At 55.8% G+C, this 23,197-nt stretch overlaps 1 protein-coding gene across 2 annotated transcripts in view; it reads right to left on the bottom strand.

Moving 5' to 3' along the window:
- The window catches only part of SYT6 (synaptotagmin 6), a 50,181-nt gene extending 38,911 nt beyond the window's left edge, over positions 1–11,270 (bottom strand). For both annotated transcript variants that reach the window (XM_054564687.1, XM_054564688.1), the window contains exons 1-2: positions 11,108–11,270; positions 120–468 (exon numbers count right to left, since the gene is read on the bottom strand). In XM_054564687.1, coding sequence (XP_054420662.1) covers positions 120–468; positions 11,108–11,270 — 512 coding nt within the window. The remainder of the gene's footprint in view (positions 1–119; positions 469–11,107) is intronic.
- Between the last annotated feature and the right edge of the window lie 11,927 nt (positions 11,271–23,197).

The raw sequence follows: 23,197 nt of genomic DNA, 5'->3' as shown, positions 1-23,197 counted from the left end.
TCCAGTCAGAGCTCTCTTGTTATTATTTCTGGTCCCTGGCCCTCGCAGGCTGGGATCTCTTGACTGAAGAAGGGGATGCGGAGGTGTGGGCTGAGGAAAGGGAGGGCCCCACCGCTCACCTGGTGGATGATGCTGGCTCTGTGGTCTGCCTCTGCAGCCGCGTGTGACGTGCGATGTGCTCTCTGACCGACATCTGCACCTCAGCCGGGATGTCGGGGGACGTGTGGCTGATCTTCACGGCCGCCTCCAGGAAGCCCAGGGTGTGGGGGTCCTTCAGCTTGTCCGCCATGTTGCCTCTGGAGCTGGGGCTCTGGAGGGCTTCCAGGGCCAGGTCAGCAGAAGAGGGACCGGAGGCCTCCTTGTTCCTCCAGGGCGTCCAACACAGCTTCCAAAAGAGAAAGAGAAAAACTGCCACCAGGGCCACGCCACACACAGTCACTACCACTGCGAGTAGGCTGTCAGAAGTGCCTGCCCTCGGCACAAGCCAGGCAGGGGGGACAGTGCCACACAGAGGCGGGGAGACGCAGGGGAGGGCGTTGGGAGAGGGAGCACACACAAGGGACAAAGACGGAAGAAGAGAAAAGAACGGTCATGAGAAAGCTGCCCGGGCGGAGGAGTGATGGTCTCAGGGTTGACGCTCCGTAGTCCACTCGCCTTCACCCGGGTCTGATTTTACAGCACCGCCCCTCCCCCAACCGCCGGCGTGGGGGGCACCCTACTGCTTGTTGGCTTGTACTTGGGGAAGGGAAAGTAATTTCTGTAACAGCCTCAGCAAATGTGCACATTCGTGAGGCATTCACATTCGGATGCTATTTGAATTTCTATTAGAGCTGTTACACTGGCCAGACTTCAGACGGAGTCATTTTGTGCACAGCCTCTTCCTCAATGGGCTGACGGGCGGAATGCATCCATCCCCTTCCCTCCCCCCGCCCCACTGAGCCCTAAGCAGGGGCTCCGTGAAGAGTCGCGGAGTTGACTTGAAATGAATGAGCTCATGTATGATCGCTCTGAGGCCTCCGATTCGGTCACATCGCCTTCTACGCTCAGAAGTCTGCTTATAGTAGGCTCCATAAATACTTGTATTAAGTTGGAATCCAATCCACAGTTTATTTCAAAGCTAAGTACAGATTATCCCTAGAGCTGCCTTTTTTCCCATTCCTGTGGCTATTTGAGAGCTTTGTTGTAAAACTGGTATTTTTGAATGCTGTTGTTGGTTCAGGTGGCTCACTGCCCCATCCCTAGTCCATCCCTGCCCCTGGGAGGGTGCCCATTGTCCCCAGAGAGCTGTGAGGATGCCTCCCTGGGGGAGAAATGATTGGGCAGGCCTCTCATCCCGCTTTTAGGAAAGACCTTTTGAGCCCAAGGCCTCTTCTCCCTCTGGGTGGAGAGGTCAGAAGGCTCTGAACCAACGGTGCAGCTGGCAGGTGTGCGCAAAGGCCACTTGGGGACAAGCCCGCAGAGAAGTCTTGTATAGCTTGCATGCTGTCTGGAAAATTAAGAAATTCCACCACTATGACCATCACGTCGGATTTTTTCGCTACTCTGGCAAAGGACAGATGACTTAGTACCTGGACTTGTCATGCATGGTGGGCACAGGTGACTCTCTTTGGAATGACATGTCCTCACCAATTCTACTCCCTGTTCTCCGCCTGGCCCCTGCAGGCCGTGAGTTTGCAGCCTCAGGATTATCTTGTCCCGAGGCCTTAAGAATCTTATTATGGTGAGAAATGACCCTACAAGTACTGAGGCCAGGCTGTGCTTCTGTAGGGAAGAGGAGTGGTCCAGAGAAAGGGCCTGCCAGGGGTCACAGGTCAGACACAGAGCCTGGATCAGGGTCCTGGTGTCTGCTGCCCAGCCTGTTTATCCCTGATTAAGCTGTAGGCTACTAGAGCCCTGTGTTTTTTATACGCGTCTGACTCAGGGCCTCGCATAGAAATTGGCCCCTGAGAATAAATGAGTAAATGAATGAATGGCACATAAAGGAGCTGTAATTACCTCTCAACCAGCATTTACTGAGCATTTGCCTTGTGCCAGGTGCTAAGCTCTGCTTGAAGTACAGAGATGCTAGGTCCCTCCTGGGGGGGGCCCAGAGTGCTCTCACAGCCATGGGCCCAGGGAACGCCCTCCCCATCCAGGGGGATCAAAAAGGAGGTGAGAGCACCTGCCACGCTCTCTGGGGAGCCAGCAAGGCCTTCCGATTCTCTGGCTGTAAAGCAATGGCCTTGATCAGCTACCACCTTCAAGACTAGGAACTAATGGCAGACAATCCTCAGGGCCTTAGCCACTGGCACCAGCCCCCAGACCCCTGCACAGAGACACTGGAGCCTTTCCTTGGCCAAAGGAGCTGGGGTTAGTCCTTCCCCCAGAGACAGGGAAAGCTGATTATAAGTCAACGACTCAAAGTCTCTGACGTGGTAAGTGTGCATCCCTAGGGCACAGGAGAAAAAAAAAATAGATTTTTAAAATATTTATTTATTATCTTAAAAATAAGACATCAAGCCCTGGCCGGGTGGCTCAGTTAGCAGGAGCGTCGTCCCACACACCAAAAGGCTGTGGGTCCCATTCCCGGTCGGGGCACATACAGGAGGAAACCTACTGATATTTCTCTCTCTTTCTCTCTCTCTCTCTGAAATCAGTAAACAACATTTCCTCAGGTGAGGGTTAAAAAAAAAAGATAAAAATTTTAATAAACATACAGGTGGATAGTAATAGTACTATTGGATCTAGTCAAATTATTGAATATTACAATGTCCATGGTTTTACAAAGGGCTTCCTGTGTACTCACTGATGTGCTACTCTCCAGGGGAATAGGAATGGTTATTATCCTCATTTGCAGGTGAGGAAGCTGAGGCTCCAGGGATTAACTAGGTTGCCCAGGGTCACACAGCTCTTAAGTGGCAGGACTGAGATTCAACCCAGGCCGTTCAGCTCTGCAGCACCCCCTCTACCGACGTGTGCTGTACATCACGGGATCAAATAAACATTCATGGGGGGGTCTTAAAACAGTTTCTGCTGTTATGAGCTGATGACCTAAATGATTTGGAGTCTGTTTCTCTGGGCCCTTAGGCTCCCGAGGTTCATGAGACGACCGCAGATAGACACGGCCTGGTTCTAAGTGTCTGGCCGTCCCTAGACCCTTCTCTGCCCGCCGCCACCGCTGTTCTGGATGCCTTCTTCACAATGAGTCATCTTAAAAACAAAAGGTATTCCTGGGGCTTTGGCTTTCTTTTGATCATACATCTTACTTGCTCTGGTAATAATTAGAATTTTAATGAGGAAGGGGAAGAAACGGGGGAATCCAGAGAGCAGAGAGTGCATTTAAATGCTCAGCCTGACAAAAAACTGAATTCATATATGAAAAGAGGGGTGCGGGAAGGGGGTGGGCCGCGGGAACCAATATTTCCTCGGTGTGGTTGCTATTTTGAATGCTCCTCCACGTGACCCCGGCTGTTGTTCCCTCGAAGCTGTGATTAAGGGAGGCAGGGGTATGGATTATTGGGAATCAACACCCAGCGCTCAATACTGGTTATGTAAGACCTCGAGGCCCTCCCCTGCCCACAGAATCTTCTGCCGGGACCCCTCACAGGCAGGTGATGCGATGAGAGCCAAGTTCTGGTGCTGAGTGGGTTCGCCCTCACGGGGGTGCAAGGAGGTGAGCAAGGCTGGAAAGGGCAGAGTTAAGCCAGCGTAGGGGAGAATGCACAGGACTTAGCATGGCCTTGGACGCAGCCAGCCTGATGACAGGCACACCGAGGCTGGGAAGGGTGGGCTCTTGGAGGCCCGAGAACCGCGTGCAAACGCCCAGATCCCCTCAGTTGTGTGCCGTCCCGCCCTGAGCTTGCTGGGCCAACCCACCAGGACCTGTTGCTCTCTAGTGAAACCCGGGCGCAGAAGTAGCCTTCAAAGCCTATGCCCCACTTGTGTCTTGTTTGACCCACAGCCCTCAGGAGGCAGATAAAACTTTGATGGTCGTTTGAGCCCTGCTCCAGTGCATGTCATACACACACACACACACACACACACACACACACACACACACACCAGGCACTGCTTCATGACAGAAGACAGGTAGTAAAGCCCTTATTGCAGCACTGGACAAGAGAAAGTACTTCCTAAGAATTGGCCTTCTATCCCCATCTTCCTTCTTTATTTTCCTTCCAGCCTGGAGAAAAGAAGCAGGGCCTGGAATCAGACTGGGCTCATCCCACGTCCCCTCCCACTGGCTTTAAACTCGTGACTTTGGCAAGCTACGTAATCTCCCTCAGCCTCAGTTTCCTCACCTGTAAAATGGGTATCATGATAGTATCGACTTCATAGGGGCCTTGTGAGGTTTCACTGAGATCCAAAGTGGATCAAAAGTCCTCAGGAACTGTCCTGGAAGGTAGGAAGCTACATCATAAATATCAGCTATTCTTATTAGAAGTACCTACTTCCGCCCAGTCTAGTTTTAAATATTCCCTAGTTTTGAAATTTGTTTTGTTGGCAGAACACCTGCAAGCCACGAACTCTCATACACAGAGATTGCTTTAGCTACGTCATTACAAACCAGGAACAAACTTACTAGCGGAAATAATGTAACTGATATATAGTTAGGTCTCTCAATAGCACAGGACATGATGCACACTACGTGAAGTCACATCTCCAAATCTCTCCGCCAACACTCATTCGCTTGCTGCTTGTCTGGTTGTGTGTTGTTGTCACTGGCACCAGTTTTGTTGTTACCGGTGGACAGGAGTGAGCTCCAGAGGAAAATCAGGGAAGAGAGGTCAACAACTGACAAGGCGCTGTGCTTTTGCAAGGGGTTCTTGGAAAGGGGGGGAAGAAGTCCGTGGCTCAGTGCTAGGGGTGAACATCCTCATTCAGTCTCCCTGGGGCACCTGGTGGGGCAACTGGTGTGGGAAACCGTACTGAGCAGCCACCCAGCAGCCCCTGAGAGAGCAAAGAGCTAGGGAACTGGGCTTGGGAAACCCCGGGCGGCCTGGCCTGTGCAGGGGCGTGTGGCTCCTCGCCTGCCGGGGAAGTGGACTGCGGGGGCTCAGACCCGGGCGGACATGCCGGGGAAGCACCAGCGCCGAGTGACCACGGGGCACGTCCGCCCGCATTTCTAACCGTGTGACCGTGGGCAAGCTACTTAACTCCTCCAGACTCTGGTTTCTTGGGGATTCTAATGGTCCCTCCTTCACAAACTCGCTGTGAATATGAAATAAACTAAGACTTTGAGCGCAGTTCCCAGGACATGGTGAATGCTCCCAAAACATACACAACTATTGTTCTTCATGCTTTACGTTTTTGGTGGAGGATAATCATTTCTGTGAACAGGGTGGACCCTAAGCTGGACCCTGTGGGGCAGGGGAAGGGGACACCAGACCAGAGAGACGCAAAGCGTCAGAGAGACGTCAGGCCCCTCGTCTCTCCTGGGAAGCTGAGGTCTCCTCGAAGATCTTCAGGGCAGGACCTGCTTGTCACCTTAAGTGGGGCTGCCCGGCAGGGGTGATGGCTCATGGCCTCTGTCTCTCGGCTGGGAAACGCTGGGTTATTAATGCCAGGGCTTTCTTATCTCCTCCTCCCACCCCGCCCTCCGCGACTGACACTTCTTTCTCCAAAGGCAGTGCCCTCGAGAGCCCGGCCCCTTCTCTCCGCCCACTGTGTTAGGATTCATCCGCGGTTCTTATCGCTCGCTATTGTCCCCATTTTTCTAATGGGCTTCCATTTCAGGAAAATCCATTCTGTAACAGTAACAGGCATTTTCTTTAACAGACTGTAATTGAAAAGATAAACTGGGACGAAGAAGCAAACAGAAAGGACCATCTTTCTGCTCCCCTTAAAGCCGGGGAGGGCCGGCAGCAGGCCACCGGAACGGCCCGGCCGGCGGACCCTCAGAGGCGCAGGTGCCGGGCCAGGCAGAGCAGGAGCTGCTGGGCCCACGGGCTGTTGTTCAGACACAGGCAGAGACAGACAAGCGCGACCCAGAGACCCAAAGCGAAAACACAAGAGACTCACACAGCGGGAGGGGCCTGGTCTGGGGATGGAAAAGTCTGGGCGTTATTCTTAGAATATTAACAGCAGAAATGACTTTTACTTCCTTCTACACGGTCGGCCTTGCACCCTCTTCCATTAACTCACTCAATCTTTAAAGCTTCCCTAGGAAATTATTATCTACTTTTCAAAGATCATTAACTGAGTTTAGAGACGTTAACTAAGTAACTTGTTCAGGAGAACATCACAGTAAGTGGGAAAGCTGAGATTTGAACCTGGGACTTTCTAATGCCAAAGACCAGGCTCCTGAGCCGGGGCTGTGAGGGGCCTGGAGGCTGAGCTGAAGGACTGCCAAGGGGAAGGCGGGGCAGAGTAACCGAAGAGGCATTTCTCTGTTATAATCAGGAAAGGGTGGGGGGCATCCTCTGCTCTTTGACCTGATCCTGCTAACCTGGGTGGAGCCCTGGAGACCAGGATGATGGCCAACTTACTCGTCCCCATCCTTTCTCCTTCCCTGGAAAGTGGAGACGCTGCATGTTACCCACCAGCCATCAGGCAGATAACCTGTGTCCCCTGGAGAGGCTCACGAAAGACGTACCTGAGAGATACCTGAGTGTGTGTGTGTGTGTGTGTGTGTGTTGGGAAGACAGGGCTCTTCTGTTCTGAGGCTCACAGATGTGGTCCGTTAATAATGAGCTCGGCTGTGGCTTGTAAATTTATTAGGAGAACCTGGTGTAATTAAAATTCCGGGTTAGCAGGAGGGGGAGCAGAGAGACTTTGTTTTCTTTCCTTCTTTCAGAGATCCAGGCCAAAGTACCGATGGGGATAATTAGCAGAGTCCAAACAGAAAAGGAATTAATGCTCCTGGAAAAGCTGTGATGGGGAGAGACAATGCTGGGCTAATTACGGCCGCACCAAGCTTTGTGACAGGGTGCTGCTTCCACCTTCATTATGGGATTCGGAGATAAAACAGAGACGAATGTAGAGTGGTACGGCTAGCAGAATATTGGCATTCACTTAGCAAGGATTAGTATTATTATTGTGGCGGATGGCGACTGGACCTTTCTGCCTGATTGGTCAGGGCCTGTGGTCCCTCTGCAGGTGGAGCTCAGGGCTGGGGTGACGGCGGAAGGGCAGACAGAGTGCCAGAAAGACCCTTTACCCTCTGCCCCTCTCTGCTGTTTATTCCTGCGACTGGTCAGAGGAAAGGTCTCCCTATGTGCATGGGGAGCAAGAAAAACAGATCGGCCACAGAGAGAAGAGGGGCGTGAGGTCGCGCCATACACCTGACGCGCCCACAGCTGGGTGCCCTGCTCGCCTGGACTTTCCACCCAGCCCTTTGGTCCTTAGAAGCCTCTACTTCTAAGCAGGACCAGCAGGGGGGCCACCAGCTCCGTCAGGTGTCTTCCCCACCCCAGACTGACTGACAGAGACTCTCAAGAAACCTGGCCTGATGCCCACGCCTCAGTCTCGGCCCTAATGATCTGCAGTCATGTTATACCCCCAACTCTGTGGACCGGGGGACAGAGTAATGTTAGTACAGTTAGAAAGGAACACATCTTTTATTACAGAGCTTGGAGGGGTGGAACATTCTGGATCTACCTTCCCCACTCTTGAAGTTCCCACAGTTAGGAGAAGAGAACTTCTAGAACTGTAAACCCGAGGACCCTGCATACTGGCCCCAGGTTCTAGAATTCTGAAGCTCAAGTCACACCATAGAATCGGAATATCACCATGCAAAGTTCTCATGCCAGGATCCTCAAAGGAAAGCAAAATCTACAGAATGCCTTCCTCCCAGCAAGAAGGGAGGGGGTGACTGATTATTTGGTTATAGAAACAGGACTTTCGTGGTTTGATGAAACGCTGTGCATTTACTGTGCGTCACAGGCAGGAAAAATATTACCTGTGCTGCAAACGACCAACTTCAAAGCCGGGTGGCTGAATCATGGAACATCTCCAGAGTCATTAGAGAAGTGAACAAACAGCACATACATCTCCTGGCTGCCCGTGAGCAAGAGGAAACCATTCCTGGCTGCCAGTCTGGAAGGGGCAGGGCAGCTGGGGGTGCATCAGGTTCCTGCATTTTCCGGAAAACCTCTGACCCTCTCTCCGCTTATTACCTCAAGTCCAGAGCCCATGCTACCGGCACCCAACACTCTGCAGCCTGGCCAATGGAAGAACTTGAAAGAAGGTGAAGAGCTGACCAACAGTGGCCCCTCGTGGGGCCGGGGCGTGTACGAAGGAGGAAAGCAGACCTTTCGTCTTTAAACAAAAGAAAAAGGGAGCTTGCTTTTCGCTGAGACAGCGTGCGCCGAGGCGTTTCCAAGTCGGGGTCTGACTGACGGAGACTTCCCATGCAGCTCCTCGCGCAGACCCTGCCTGCCCGGAGCAGTGTCCCCGTGAGCGAGAGCAGAGTCTGCATCTCAGCCGTTGAGTCTCAGGGTGTTACTAGCAACCCCATGAGCTAGCGGCTTAGAGCAGGAGGAAAGCAGAGGGAAACGTGCAATGGTATAAAGGGGACTGAGTGTGCGCCAGCCACTTGCATTTTTCGTGAAACTGCAAATAGTAATTAAAAAAACAAAACAAAACAAACACAAAACCAACCAGTATACTCTGACTGAGAGTCTGGACCCAGGCAGTGACTCTGGGATGCCCAGAGCAGGCTGGGAGGTGGGGTACCTGGGCCTGGCCCCGAGCACCGCAGCCTCTTCCCAGACCCTGTGCTCACCTAAACCCCAAGAACCCAAAGCAACTCTCGGCCCCTTTCTTTCTTTTACTTGGATCAAGGATGCCCTTCTAACGCCCCTGCCCCTCTCAGCCCCCCTGCTTGGCCCCCCCAGCCTCCTGTGGCTTGTGACTCAGCAGCAAAAGTCACAAGTTCCCCAGGACTGCCCCTCGGACTCGCTTTCTGGAGCAGCCTTCAGAAGAGGCATGCGGATCCATCTGCCCCCCTGCCTCTCACTCCTCGACCTTCTCCCTCCCTCAGCCTGGCGCCCAGGTGGGCACCTGTCATTCCAGACTACAGGGTGTCTCTCCGGAGTCAGAAGGCCAGCACCTCCAGGCATCAGGATGCACTACACCCATGTCTGTGCCGCGCCCAGCATTTCTGCCCTGGGCAGGCAGGCAGGGTAGTAGCCACCATCGGGGGGAACGGGACAGGTGTGTTCTCACCTTACATCAACCCCTTTAGTGTTTGAGGGCTCAGGACCAGCACTAAGGGCCCTGCTGGGGATGTATCATTGGAGGAAGGATGGGATGGAGCTGGAAGGCAGCAGGGGAGATGCCCTGACTTGCAGAAAATTGCGCACCTGGTAGGCATGGGGAGTTGGTGTAGGAGGTGAGGGCACCAGGAACCAAAGTCTGATAATACCTGCTGGCTCTACTCTTGAGATTTTTCAGGAGGGAGAATCAAACCCTCCAACCTCCGTGACTGTACTGCCCTCTAAAAAGTTCTTCTTTCTGTCTAACCTGAGTCCCTTCTGCTGTAGTAATCAGCCCATCGATTGAACATTGCCAAGGGGAGGGAGAGGGGGGAGAGAGAGAGAGAGAGAGAGAGAGCGAGCCACTACGACAGCACACAGGGCTGAGGGGGTCCCGCCTCAGACTGGACAGACCCCTCGCCCATGCAAGGCTCCCCCTAGGCCCGCTGCCCTCCTCTCCTCTGTTCCCAGAGGCCAGTTTCCTAATCGAGGACCTCCCTAGACCTCTGACCTTTAACCTCACGTGAAGGCAGGCCCTGGAACCTGCGGCCTCCGGGGAGCCTGTCCCACCTGTACCCTCTCCCGGAACCGCCGCTTCAGTCTCGGGGCTCTGGTCCGAGGAACGGCGCATGGAGACGAAACTCTCGCCTCTCGCGGCCCCTTCCCCTAGTTCCCGCGCCGGCGGGGCGCAGCCGCCGGGCCACCTCCGCGCACCCCGAGGCCCAGCGCCGTGGGGTCAGGATGGTGGACCGGGAAGGCCGGCGTCTGCAGAGCGCCGGGAGCCCCGGCGCCTCGGTCCCTGCAGGACCTCCCCGCCCCCACTCCGCATTCTCTCGAGGCCTCGCGCTGCACCCTCCCGCCCCCGCCCCCCGGCGGAAGCGCGACCCGGGACTCCCTCCCGCCCGGGACCCTCCAGACGTCGGGATACGGACAAAGAAGCTCGGCGGCCGCGGGCGAGCGTGGCCGCGCCGCTCCGCTGTGGCAGGTGAATGCCCGGGCCCGCCGGCCGCCTGGCTGCCCACCCTCCCGCGGCTCCCGCCGCCAGGGCGCGACACGCCATCCCCGCTGTCGCGACTCCGGGGAGACGCCGCAGCCGCGCGCCGGGCCCCGGCCCCGCGGGGCTCGAGCTCCGGACTCACCGGCTCCGGCGAGCTCGACTCGGTTCGGGCTCCCGCCTGGGCTCGGCGGCCGCCCGGGGCTGCGTCGGGCGCAGGGTCCGTGCCGCTCGGGCAGGAGGAGCCCGCTTGGCAAAGTCGGCGAGAGGCACTGGCTGGGTCGCGCACCGGCCCCGAGTCCGAGTGAGTCAGAGAGCGACCGAGAGAGCGAGTTATAGGGGCGGGGGCGGGGGGCGGACGCTGCGCCACCCTCCCCCGCCCGCCGCCCCCCGCCCCCCAGCGGAGGCGCAGGGAGCCGCTCGCAGTCGGAGGCTCCCGGACACAAAGACCGCGTGCCAGCCGCAGCCCCAAGTTTCTCCCCGAGAGACCCGGGGAGCTCGCGCCGCGTTCCCCGCGAGAACAAACAGACGGACAGACCGGCGGACGGGCCCCGGGACCGCGGCATCCCCGAGGAGACAAGTGATTTCCTCAGCTGGGATGTCCCAGGTTTCCTGCTCGCGGCTCAGCCCCCTTCCCTGGCGGATCGCCCGCAGGGAAACTGAGGCCCCGAGGGCCGCCGCACCCCGGGTGCCCAGCGCTCCGCGGGGTCCCCGCAGGGCGCGGGGGGATTCTCTCCTTCGGGTCCCCTCGCGTCCCTCCGTTGGCCCTGCGGGCCACGGGCCAGGGCGCTGGCCGCGGCTTATTGCGAATCCAGAATCCTGAGCCCGAGTCCTCTCCGAGGTTCCGGGACTCCCGGGGCCAGAGTATTGGCGGTGGGGCATGGGGGCAATCACGGCAACACTCCCGGTAAAGAGGGGGCCTCGGGTTGCGCGTTACCTGCGTCGGCCGCGCTCGGGTGTCGCTCTGGGGGCTGTAGCTCGAAGCTCCGACAAGTCTCCACGTCCAGCCCGAGAGGGGGCGGCCGGGCCCGGCACAGCGAGGCCAGGGCAGCGAGCGCCGCCTGGCACCGAGGCCCGCCGGCCCCCGCCACCCCGTTCATGCCCCGGACACCTTGGCCCTCCGCGCAGCCGCCCGAACCCGCGCCGCGGCCAGACTGGGGCGGGCAAGGCGGCCCCAGGAGACCCTCCCCGCAGCGGCCCCCTGCGGCTCCGCCGGGCTTTTAATCGCTTCCCCACAGGGTCCCCGCCCCTCACGTGGCATCCCGCGGCAGCTGGCGAGTCTGGCGCCTCGCGGCCGCCCCCTCTCCACGCGGGGCCCGGTCTGAGCGCCGGCGGGCTCGAGGAGCTGGAGCCCGGTTGTCCCGCGCCCAGAGGGTGCGGGGCCCTGGGCAGGGCCTGGGATCTGGCTCCGCAGTCGCTGCCCGATGTGACCTTGGGCCTCTCTGGGCCTCGATTTCCCCCTCTGTAAGGGGGCGTAGTGACTGCGAGTGCTTCACGGGCTGCCTGGGGATGCGAAGCCAGTGTTTGAGACAACACTGGGTAAACTGCCACATGCCACACAAGTGGCAGCGAAATAGATACTCGCATCCCAGAGAGAAGGACGGCCGGCTGGGGGTGGGAGGACCTCGGCCGAGCTTTCCGACGGGAGAAGTTACTCAGATTTGCCCCAAGTGCCAGCGTCGCAGGCGGGAGACCCTCCGACTGTGGGGCAATGCGAACTGCAAAAAGTCTTTCCGAGCCCCGCGATCCTGCGGTCCGCCGTATCCGCAGGTTGCTATGGCGACGGGAGGCAGCGGCCGTCTCTCTCCATGGCAACTGGAGGGGAAAGTTTCTGGTGAATAGGAATAGAGGGCATTTCCTGAGGGCGCTCGGTTCCCACCAGACCCATCTCCCTGTGTCCGCACAACACCTGGGAGATAACGTATATTGCAACTAAGCGTAGTTGCAATTCAGTGTAGCGAGGGCCAGGAAAGCAAAACTCAACAGCGGGAGGATGGAGGCTAGACATACAGCAGAGCGCCAGGCCAGGCCCTGTGGCGCGGGGTCCAGGAGCAGGGTGGCCCAGGAGCTCCGAGGAGCCCGTCTCGGTCCCGGAGACCTGCGGCGGGGACGAGGGGGTAGGGGGCGCGCGTCCTCCTCTCTTCTGCGGGTGGACCCCTTCCTACGTGGGGCTCACCCGAGCTCCAGGCTGGGATCGCTTTGCCTTCCCGGAGCAGGGCGAAGGAAACTTTAGCTGGAGCCTCCGGAAGCCGTGGGGCTGGTGTGTACTCGGGTGGCGGGTGGGGAGGAAGGACTTTCCTCCTAATTAACGCACTAATTGCGAGTGGCTCGGGTGGTGACTCACGTTCCAGCGGGAGGAGGCTCGGAGCCCCAGCTCCTGCTGGCCTCCCCCAGGCGCCATCTGCGCCTGCCGCGCCAGCGCACCCTGGGCTTGAGAACCTCGGGCCGCGCGTGCTCCGGGGCCAAAGGGCCTAGGGAGGCCTGGAGGAGGACCCTGAACTAACCCGACGTTTGTCCAGTCAGGACGCACTCTCTGGCTCTGTCCACGGTGCTGAAGGACCAGCCGCTGCCACCGTCACGTGGAAACAGACTTAGGGAAGGGGTGGCGTGGGCAATTCCGGCCAGTTCGCAGCTTTTGCCCTGACCTTTGCAGTGGGGAGGGCTGGGGACGCAGGTAGGAGCGTGATCCGGGCGACACGATGCAATCCAGACCGCCTTCCTGCGGGAGTGTTTAGTTACTATTCCAAAAAGAGGTGAGGCTCTGGAGTCCTCATTCGCCTCCCACCTGACCCCACCTGAGGAGCCCAGAGGTCCCGTCCCGCTGCCTTCCACCAACGAACACGAAGCTCAGCACCGGTGAAGCAGGAGCTCCGAAGCCCCTTGTCACCAGCTCATTAGCAGTTTCTGAGGAGGCAGGTTGGTGTTGATGTAAAATACAAATGCGGAAGCAGCTCTCTGCCCATGTTTATGGCACCTCTGCCACTCCTCCCCCTCTCGAGTTCCCCGGGAAATTTGGAGAACAAAGCGCCTTGCTTTGCCTTTGCAGGGAATGAACACACACACACACACACACACACACACACACACACACACAGGATTCCAAGGGCCCAGACCTGTGATGCAGAGAAATCAATATTTTTCTTAACAACAGGGGTGGGGGGTGGGGGATGTTGAATTTACATCTAAACTGAAGGCAAAGAAGCCTGTCTGGAGCAGAGCAGGTGGCAGGAGCTGAGAATTAACAGATAATTTCTCATTGTTCCCGGATTCAACCTCCACGCCTGGCAGGCAGTTCTGCAGCGTCTCTGGCGCCCAGTAGCAGCTCAGGACCTGGTGTTTCTCAGTGAAATGGGGAGAAGGAGGCTCTGCTTGGACAGGGCAGCAGAAAGGGGCCAGGGCTCCTGGGTCAGCCAACAACCACAGACTTCAGAGTGCACGTGAGTGAGCATGTGGGGCAGAGACAGAGGAAGACACAGAGACAGAGACAGGGAAAGAGACGGAGAGGCAGAGATGAGAGAGAGAGAGAGGGACCGACACACATAGAAAGGGATACTCATTGAGAAAGAGAGGCAGAAGAGAAACTTTTTTTCTTACATTAAGACAAAGCGTCACCTTAGTCGTCTGCACCATGTGCACTCCCCCAGGTCAACTGCTGACATCTGTAGTCACATCACCAGCCACAAAGCAGGAAAAAATCCTTATGTAAAGATGGGAACTCTTTCTCTGTACACCCCCCTTCTCCCACAAGTCCACTCTTAAAACATGCCTACGTGACTTCCCATATGAAGAAACCAAAGTCAGGCTTGTAGGGTCCTACCCAGACCCAGGGAGGGAAGGAGAAGACAGAAGTGCAACTGTTGTCCCTCAATGCTGTGTCTCAGAGAAAGGCCATTCTGAGTTTCAGCGCAGGGGTGAGGAGAGAGGAGGAGCAGAGACGGCCTGGCAGAGTGGCAAACGGGGGCACTGGGCAGGGCACCCGCAGGCTGGGCTCCGGGGCTGGTGCACCAAGCCAGCCACGCGACAGTCGCATCCCATGTCAGGGCATCCATTTCCGTATCTGCAAGATGATGAGTTTGAATGAGGAGCTCTTTAAGGTTCCTTCCAGCAGCAAAACTCTAGGATTTTACATGAGGGGGAGAAGGAAGGAGGTGGACAACCGAAGAGCGGTGTGTGCTGGCTCCGAAGATCTGAAGAAGAGGGTGGTGCCACGGGGGCCCAGGCTCGCTCTGGGCTTCCCTGCTTCCACTGCCCTTATCCCATCTGCTGCCCTGGCTGGAGACCCTGAGTCTGGGGTCCGCCCCCCCATCCCCACCAGCCAGACTGCTCAGAAGCAGAGAGGGGACTTGGACGTGACATGCAAGGCAACATGAGAGGGGGTTTGAAGCAGAAACCAGCGCCCACCCACTCCTTTGCCCTCTCCCTTGGAAAAGCCAAAATGTACGCTCTCTGCCCCCCCAACCCCCACCTCCATCCAAGTCTCTTAGGCAGTGGCCTGATCGCCTTTGGACAGGCTCCCACCCTGCTCTGAGCAGCCATGTCCTGATGAGTTATGCTGCGAATAAAATAAATGAAAACAAAATAATAATTACTTTAAAAAATGTCAACCTCGGTAGGAAACTGCTAATGCTGTAGGCGGAAAGAATGAGCTCCTTTGACATGAGCCGATGTGTCATATTGTCTTTACATGTCAATGCAATTTCTAAATAAGGAGCCCTTTCCCCATTCCCTCCTCCGGAGATGGAAAGGGAACAGTCTGACGTTCATGGCTCGATTGTCTGACGGCAGGGACAGGCAGAGAAGTAGACACAAGTGGGCTCCCTGCTTTGCCGCACAAGAGGGCTCTAACCCAACCCTGAGGGCCCCTGTCTCCCTGCCCCCTGCACCCCCCTCCCCGCGCCCGTCTCCTGCTTACTGAGCCTCGCGGCCACATTCTGCAAAGGTTTTAAATTTACTCTAAGGAAACAGACATCAGTGGAACCTGTCCTACTGCCAGGGGAGAATTAAGGTGATGCCCTACACTGGGCAGTGGGGGTAACTTTATGCCATTATTTGGAACAGACTCTGCTATGGAATCTCTGTGGGGTTTCAGCCAGAGTAGCTTTAGTAGAATTTCCAGTAGAGGCCCCTCTCTGCCCCCCTCCCCTTCCCCACACCGACATAGCAACTCTAGCCAAAGCTGGGTGACTAATGCAAACTCTGTCATTCCAAGGCACATCAGCATTTTCAGGAATTCCTTCTTGCTGGAAAGATGCAGACGTCAATGACCAGTCTTGCTTTCATTCTAGGAAAGGTGCTCAGCAATTCTCAACGCGTAAGCCAGGGGTATAGTTGCCCTTGCCCATTCCTTCCTCGACTCATAGGTTTCACTTCTGCTCTGTGCTCTCTGCTCAAGCAGACAGTGTTGCAGAGCGGGCCTGGGCCGACCGACAGGGTTTGAGCTTCCAGCGGTCTGGGGACTGGGGAAGCTCATACAGCTTCAAGGGCCGAAGGTGACATCATCCCTGAAACAGCTTCAGAGCTGGACCTGACCGTGGTGGGCCAGGGTTCTCTCTGTCATTTAAGAAGCAAGAATGATATTGGAGGGGAAGGGCTGGGAAGGAAGCCAAGGGCACGCCTCTTCACACTGACGTTGTGTAGAAGAAAGAGCTCAGATTCTGGAGTCAAACAGACCTGTGTTCAAGTCCTGGCTCTATCACTTACCAACTGTATCTCTTTAGCTTTCCAAACCTCAGCTTCCCCATCTGTAAAATGAGTCACATAAGGCCTGATTTATGGTATACAAGGATTATATGAGTTAGGTTAACTGCCTAATATACTGTGACTGATTTGTGGCAGGTGTTGGAACAAGTGGGAGGTCCTATCCTCTTCCTTTCATCTCTCAGATCATAGGGGGACTTCCAGCAGGCACACTGTCCCGAGGTTAACCCTTGCTCTTCCGTCGGGCAAGTCCCTAAAGATTGCCGAGTGGAAATTTGTCTCCTTTAATCCTCTAGCAAACCCAAGAGGCAGCATGGTGGGTGTTTTAGTCCATTTGGCAAATGAGGAAATTAAGTGACTGGCCCTGGGTCACACAAGCTGGGAGGTGGCAGAGAATCGGAATCCAGGGCTTCAAACCCCTGGTTAGCACCCTCTCCTTATACTGAGAAGGATGGTGAGGGTGTGAGTAATTTTACTTCTTTTACCAAAAAGGTTATACTATTTTAAAGTTGACATTTTAATTTAAAAAATACTTGGAAATGCATTACAACGCAGTGAAAGACTGACTTGGGGCTCTCTCTGCAAAGCCCTTTGTCCCCGACCTTAACCAGTCCAGCTGCCTCTGGCACCCAGGGGCTGGTCTAGAGAAAAGATGGTGTCATGGATGACACACAGGACCGGGGAAGACAGCTTTGGGGCTCAGGACGCCTTCAGCCACCTCACTCTACGCGGAGATAGGACTCCTCGGAGGGCAGCCTGGGGGCCCGCTGGGCGGCCTGTCCTGAGGTCAGAGCCCCGCTTCCAGGGAAGGGCTGCGCCAAGGCCCCTGTAGCATCAGGGCCCCAAAGACGGGAATTCTCCTCAGGGAGCCTGGAGCGGGTTTGCAGTCTCAGGACGCTGGCTGTTCCACTAATGAAAAGAAACCAGATAACATGCCAAAACTAATTAAACTGACAAATCCGAAAAAGCCCTGTCAAAACTAGGAAGTCTTCATCCTTGATTTCAGCAGAACCCAAGCAGGAGGAACCAACAGAGTCTGCCTGGGGCCAGGGGCCCGGAGCCCCTCTCTGGAATTGGGGGGCTCTACCTCCTGAAGACAACAAATCTGTTCCCTAAGTTTTGGGCGCCATCCATTCAGTGGAATAAGAACCCTTTTGCACCCCAGCCCCCAACCTCGGCTCTACTCCTGCTGCTCATTAGAGATACAGTAAGTGGTTCTAAGGAGCCAGTCCCCAAGCTTTATTAATGCTCCTGTACGTGTGTAAAGCGCGGTGCAGTTTACGCAAGAGTCTTCCATATGTTATCTCATACTCACGACAGCCCTGAGAAGTGGATTTATTATCTTCATTTCACTGGTGAGGCCTCAGAGGGGCTAAAAATAACTGGCTTGGGATTAACTAGCAGGCGGAAGAGCCAGACCTTGAGCTTGTCTTTTCACGTCCGTCCGTTCGCTCATTCATTCGTTCGTTCAGTATTGACTGAGGTCTGACTAGGGCCCAGTTCTGCATGAAAGACACAGTCCTGTGTCGTTTCCCGCACACGCCGGCCTTCCATCAGGCCCATGTGCCGAGCCCTAAGCCCGTGGGCCCGTCTCGGGGCGGGGGGCAGGGGGGGCGGGGCACACGTAATTGGTTGTGGGAAGAGGCCCCTTGTGAAACTGGTTTAAAATGGGCTCTGTAACCTCTTTGCTGCACAGTTGTCCCCACCTGCCCCGACGGGAAATTCTCTCCTAGGACCCGATTCTCTCCGGATTCCCTCCCTTCCTGAATCTCTCACCTGCTCCTCTGGCTCCTCCCAAACCTTTTCTTTTGTCCAGGGTTCTGCACTCATCTCTTCTTCCTCCGGTCTCTAAGTGATCGCATCCACCCCTGGGCTTCAAACATTAAAGAAGGCTAACGTTAGCATGCGTTCTAACGCGTACCAGGCACTTACTGTGTGCCAGGATCTGGGCGGCTTGCACAGTGTGGCTGAGGTCATTCGATTCTCATGAGGACCCTACTCTGATCCGCAGTTGGCAGGTATCCAGTGCAGAGGTGGCGTTTGAACCCAGGCAGCCTCACTTCAGAAACCAGGGTCCAAAGACTCCCAATTCTGTTCTTCTGCCTCTCCTGTCTCTCCCGGGGACCCGCATGAGCGCGTCCACATTTCTGTTCCGAGCAGCTCTACCCCGGCCCTCCTCATCCATTCTGTCCACGACAGAATTCACCTTGTCCCTCGCAAACCCGTTCCGTCTGCCTAAAGAGGGCGTTAAACCCTACATCTCAGAACCTCCTTGACTCCTCCCATGCCCTTATCCCCCCACATTCAGTCTGTTGCTGAATCCTTTTGTTTTTCATCTCTGAGTTGTTGGACCCCTCCCCGCCACCGTGCTCACTACTGTCGCTGCAGGAGCTCAGGTGCTCGGCACCCTTTTCTTGGTTCAGGGCAGTTGCCTGGGGGATGGTATGACAATGTCATAGACTTCCCCCCGGGCCTTCGGGGTGAGGTTAGTGCTGGGGGGGAGGGCATGGTGCACCTCCCTGCCGGCCTGGCCCCGCCCACCCGCCCGCCCTCCTCTCGACATTGCCGGTGTCCCTGGAAGCTGCCTGAGCGGTGGTCACAGAGTGACCATCCCTGTCTCATCCACACATGCCACCCAACTCTCTGCGGTTTTGCCGTTTGTTCCTGCAGTTCCTCTCCTCCACCGGTGCCCTCTCTTGGTTCTGGAACTTTTGCAATTGCTTGTCTCTCTACCCCAAACAACTTCCCCCTTTTTCTCATCACCCAGCTGGTTCCCGCAGGATGCAGTGGGGCATAGAGGTTATAAGTGTGGGCTTTGGGGCCAGACTGCCCAGGTTGAAATCTTAGATCTGTCATGTAGTAGCTGTATGACCTCGGCAAGTTACTATACCTTTCTGTGCCTGTTTTCTTTCTTTGTTTTCAAAAGACTTTATTTTTAGAGACACAGGAAAGGAGGCGGGAAAAGAGGGAGAGAAATATCCACGTGTGAGAGAAAGATTGATCGGTTGCCTCTTGCACCGCCCCTCCCCCCAACTGGGGGCTTGGCCTGCAACCCAGGTGTGGGCCCTGACTGGGAATTGAACCATCGACCTTTCAGTTTGCAGGCTAGTGCTCAGTCCACTGAGCCACACCAGCCAGGGTTCTGTGCTTGTTTTCTTCATAAAATAGAGATGATAATAGCAGTACCTCTGTCATCATCTTCCTGAGAGCTTTACATGAGTTGATACACACAAAGCACTCAGCACAGTCCCTTCCCTGAATTCCAGATCTGTCTCAGATGTCCCCTTTCTTGTCTGCCCATTAACACCAATGCTTGACTTTGTCAAGGAGTTTAGCAACGGCACACTGTTGACTGTTCTTAGACTATGCACCCCTTCACACGGGCTCTGTATTTTATTCATTTTTATATCCTCAGTGCCTCACACTTAATCCACATTCAGTGCGTGTCAGTTGCTTTGAAGAGAGGTGGATGTATGAATGTGATACGGTGCAAAGTGAGTGTGTGAGTAAAAGTAAATGGGCCAAATCAGGGAGGGCTTCCTGGAGAAGAGTTTTTTAGACAGGTGAGACCGAAAGGAATGGCAAACACATTCCTGTCAGCCTGCAGGCACAAACGAGTACTTCATGTGAAGGGGGAGTGAGCAGAGTTTCTTGGCTCGAGCCCAGATGACAGACAAGGTGAGAGAGAGGACCAGCAGCCCTCACTTGTCCCCACGTTCCCCACCCTCACGCTCAGTCTCACTCTGCTGGATTTTCACGCAGAGCCCAAGTCATCCCAGCCCGTCAGGACACGGTGGAGGGAGGCGCAGTCCTGCAGCAAGGAGATTGTGACGGAGCCACAGGACACTGGGGGGAACCTCCAGAGTCTGGGTCATGAAAAGTTTCCTCAGGAGAAGAAATGGCTCATTTTTCTCAAGTGCCAACCATCACTGTGAAGAGAGTGCTTGTCTGCTGGGACAGCTGACTGTTTTCCAGGATGAATTTCTGGTAATAACACGGAGTCATTACTGTGCAATTAGCGCTGCTAATGGGGAATGTTCAGTTCCCTTCCCAGTCCCTCCCCTCCCTTTTTACCTCTCTCTGCTCTTTCTCCTCCCTGCGCCTGCCCGCTTTCTCGCCTGCCCTCTCCCTCCCAGCGGCTCTGCAGAGCCGGCTGGGCTGCGGGAGAAGGGAGGGCCCAGACAGGGCTGCCCGAGTTTGCATTTGGACTCTCAGGCTTCGTGCATTAACCAGATGCCCGCAGAGGTGGGAACAGTCGGTGGACGCAGGGCAGGGAGAGGCTGAACATCTGTAAAAAGGAGCAAGAGGCTCCTATTTACCCCGGGAGCCTGTGAGGGCACCTTGCCCCTCAGGGTGTGTAGTGACGGCCTGCCACCCTAGGGACTGTGTCTAATGTCCTGGAAATGGGGGATTTGCCCCAGCCGTGGGGAAGTAACACCCTGCTGCGGTCAGGTTACGGGCTGTGCGTGGGTGGCGCTGTGCTTGTTGAGGCTGCTGGGAGGAACAGCAGCTAAGCTTGATGGGAGCATATTTTGCTTCATTCTAATTATTTCCCTTGTGTGCACACCCCACACACGCACACCACATACACGCCCTCAGCCACGCAGACATACACACGCAGGCCAGGTTCAGACCTGCATCCCCAGGGGGACTTTCAGCCATGCTCCTGAAAGCCTCTGATAGGGTTTCTGGCACGGTCTCCCTCTGGGAAGCTATTGAGTTTTTAGAAATTGCAGCAACCTTTGTAGGTTGGAGAGGTACAAGTTTAGAAACTGGCCAGCAAGTCGTGGAGGGGAAGTCTGGAGACCACCGAGGCCTTGTTCCTGAGGGGGCTTCCTCGCGCTGAGTGGAGGGTCGGCCGTGCGCTAACCTGGCCAGCAGAAATCAACCGCGGCTGAGGAGCCCAACCCTGCCGCCCAGGGGAAGGGGTGAGCGGAAGGGGAAAGGGGAAAACCAAGAAAAGGAGGAGGGAAATAGTTAAGGCTCTTCCTGCAGGAGGAGGAATCGGGGCGGGAGGTTGCTGAAGTGGGGCCTGGATGCAGTGGAAACTTCCAGACAGAGCAGGCGTGGGGGTGGCAGCCCGGCCACAGCTCCGCGGCAGCTGGGGGAAGCCACTGGGAGGCAGCAGGAGGTGGCTCGGATGGCCTGGCTCGTCTCTATCCAATTCTTTATGACTCTTGCACATGAAAATTTCCCCAGACCTCACAGCTGTGCTCACCTGGGGGAGGGGCAGGTGGAGAGGTGGCAGGGGCTTTCCATTGTTCATGGATGAAATTGTTTAGAGCCCAACAAAGGGAAGTCAGTTGCTGTCTCTGAAGGTGCCCTGAGTGTCAAGCGAGCTGGTGAGTGGCATGTCCGGGAGCCTCCGGGGTTCAGGTCTGTGAGCAGAACCCCGGCAGTGGCTGCCCCCATCCCCTTGGGCTCCCCTCGCGCCCTGCTCAGTTCCTTGGCCAAGAAAGCATCTCCCACGCGCCTTCCGCAACTCTGACCACCCTCGCATTCCCCGACAAGGCCCAGAGATGCAGCATTGAGCCTTTCCTTGTTTTGAGCACCTTCTCTGGGGGAGGAGTCCCGTCTTCCCCATCAGGGCAGAGCCTGAGAGCCCTCTAGCTCCGCTGTTGTAGCTGCCCTGACTGTACGGTGATCACTTACGTAGTGAGCTGTCTCCCAGCCCAGGTCGGCACTAGACCGCGGGCAGTGAGATGACAAGGTGTGTATCTGTTTGCTCATTTGGTGTCCGCAGCCCTCGTTCACTGTCTGTTACTTAGTAGGTGCTCAATTGGTTTTAATCAAACAAATTAACTGAGGCGTTTCAAAATCAGTGGTGGTGGGGAGCGTTGCTTATAATTTGATCAAGTCTTCCTTGCCGTGGAAAGAAGGCATGATTAAGAAATGTCTAAGGGCACAGGGAAGGGTTGTAGACCACAGAAAGGGAGAGGACAAGTCCTTAACTTGAAATTCCTAAAATTGGCCATACAATGAGCACAGCTGCTTGACCTTCTGGAGGTTCAGGTGCCTAGACCAGGGCCACGGGTGGGTGACCCTCCAGGGAGGCCTCAGTTTCCCTTTGCTGACCCCCCTGGCACTGATGTTAGGGGCCTCCCAGGAGAAGCCCAGGGCAGGTGCTGCCTGATCGGCTCCACACCCAGGAATCATCTTCCTGGGACCAGGTACCTGACGTCTTTCTCTACGTTTCACCCGGAAGCTATTGCTGACCCAGCCGCCACCTCCACGTTCTCGCAGGGGAAGACTTGGTTCTCCTTGTTATGCAAGGACAGGCTCGCAATGTGAAGAAGAACTACCAGAACTACTTAAGAAGATCTTGCAGATCCTGTAAAGAGGTTTTGGATGGTTAGGTTCCCAAAGCACAGCCTCTGACCAGAGGGTCACCACACTCCAGCCGGAAAGAACAGGTGCATGTCACAGGTGCCTCACTGAGGTCTAAGACCCGTGAGGTTGAGCCAGCGGCGTGGGGCTGGAGCTGGGTTCTCAGGGGTCACCAAATAGATGGTAGGAATGAGGGGTCCTGACATTCACCGTCAGCTGCAGCCAAGTGGTCCAGTTGTGCAAGACCAGAGAGATCAGAGTGAAGGGTCACCAGGACAGGAAGTGGGAGCTGAGGTCCCAGCTGCAGGCCCAGAATGTGAGAGGGCAGCTGGGATGGGTCCACACACAGCAGACCAGGTCCCAGAGCAAGTGCCGCCAACACTTGTGACTGCTCACACCCTGCCTCATGAGTTGTTGTTGGGGTGTGTGTGGCTGACCGGCTTGAGCCAGATTAATAGTCGAGGGCAGAACAGGAAGCGTCCCTTCCTCAGCTCCTCCTGGTCCCCAGAGGTGCTGCAGAGGCCCAGCCATGCCCTGATGGAAACCTGAACCAAGACCACAGTAACCTGTCACTGAGAGAGTTGGGTGACCCTCATTTTCAGCCCAAGACAATGGTCACTGGGCAAGACCCAGGGGAAGTGAAGAGCATGGGTCTTGGAGATAGTCAGCGATGGATGTGAATCCTGGGGATCTGGTGAATTTGATGTACATACCCCGCACCCCCGCTCCCCGCCATGTCCATTTCTTCTTCTATAAAAGGCAGATATGAGTCTGTGTTAGAGTTGTCAGGAGCATTAAATAGCATGATACCTGAAAAAGACCTAGCACACCATAAGTGCTTACTAAATGATAGTTCCGTGATTCTTATGTGAACTTGGTAACTGATTACCAGACGACCTTAAATACGAGGCTAAGGTCCCCAGTGGAACACCTGAGCCACATGAGAACCATCATCGCCCACAACCTATTGTCCCCAGCTCCAGCAGGGGTGATCTGTCCCCAG

The sequence above is a fragment of the Pteronotus mesoamericanus genome, unplaced genomic scaffold (assembly GCF_021234165.1).
Source record: "Pteronotus mesoamericanus isolate MK-2021 breed Mesoamerican mustached bat unplaced genomic scaffold, CSHL_Meso_final scaffold_99, whole genome shotgun sequence".
In the NCBI taxonomy this organism is placed as follows: domain Eukaryota; kingdom Metazoa; phylum Chordata; class Mammalia; order Chiroptera; family Mormoopidae; genus Pteronotus; species Pteronotus mesoamericanus.
This window is presented reverse-complemented; position numbering and strand designations above follow the sequence as displayed.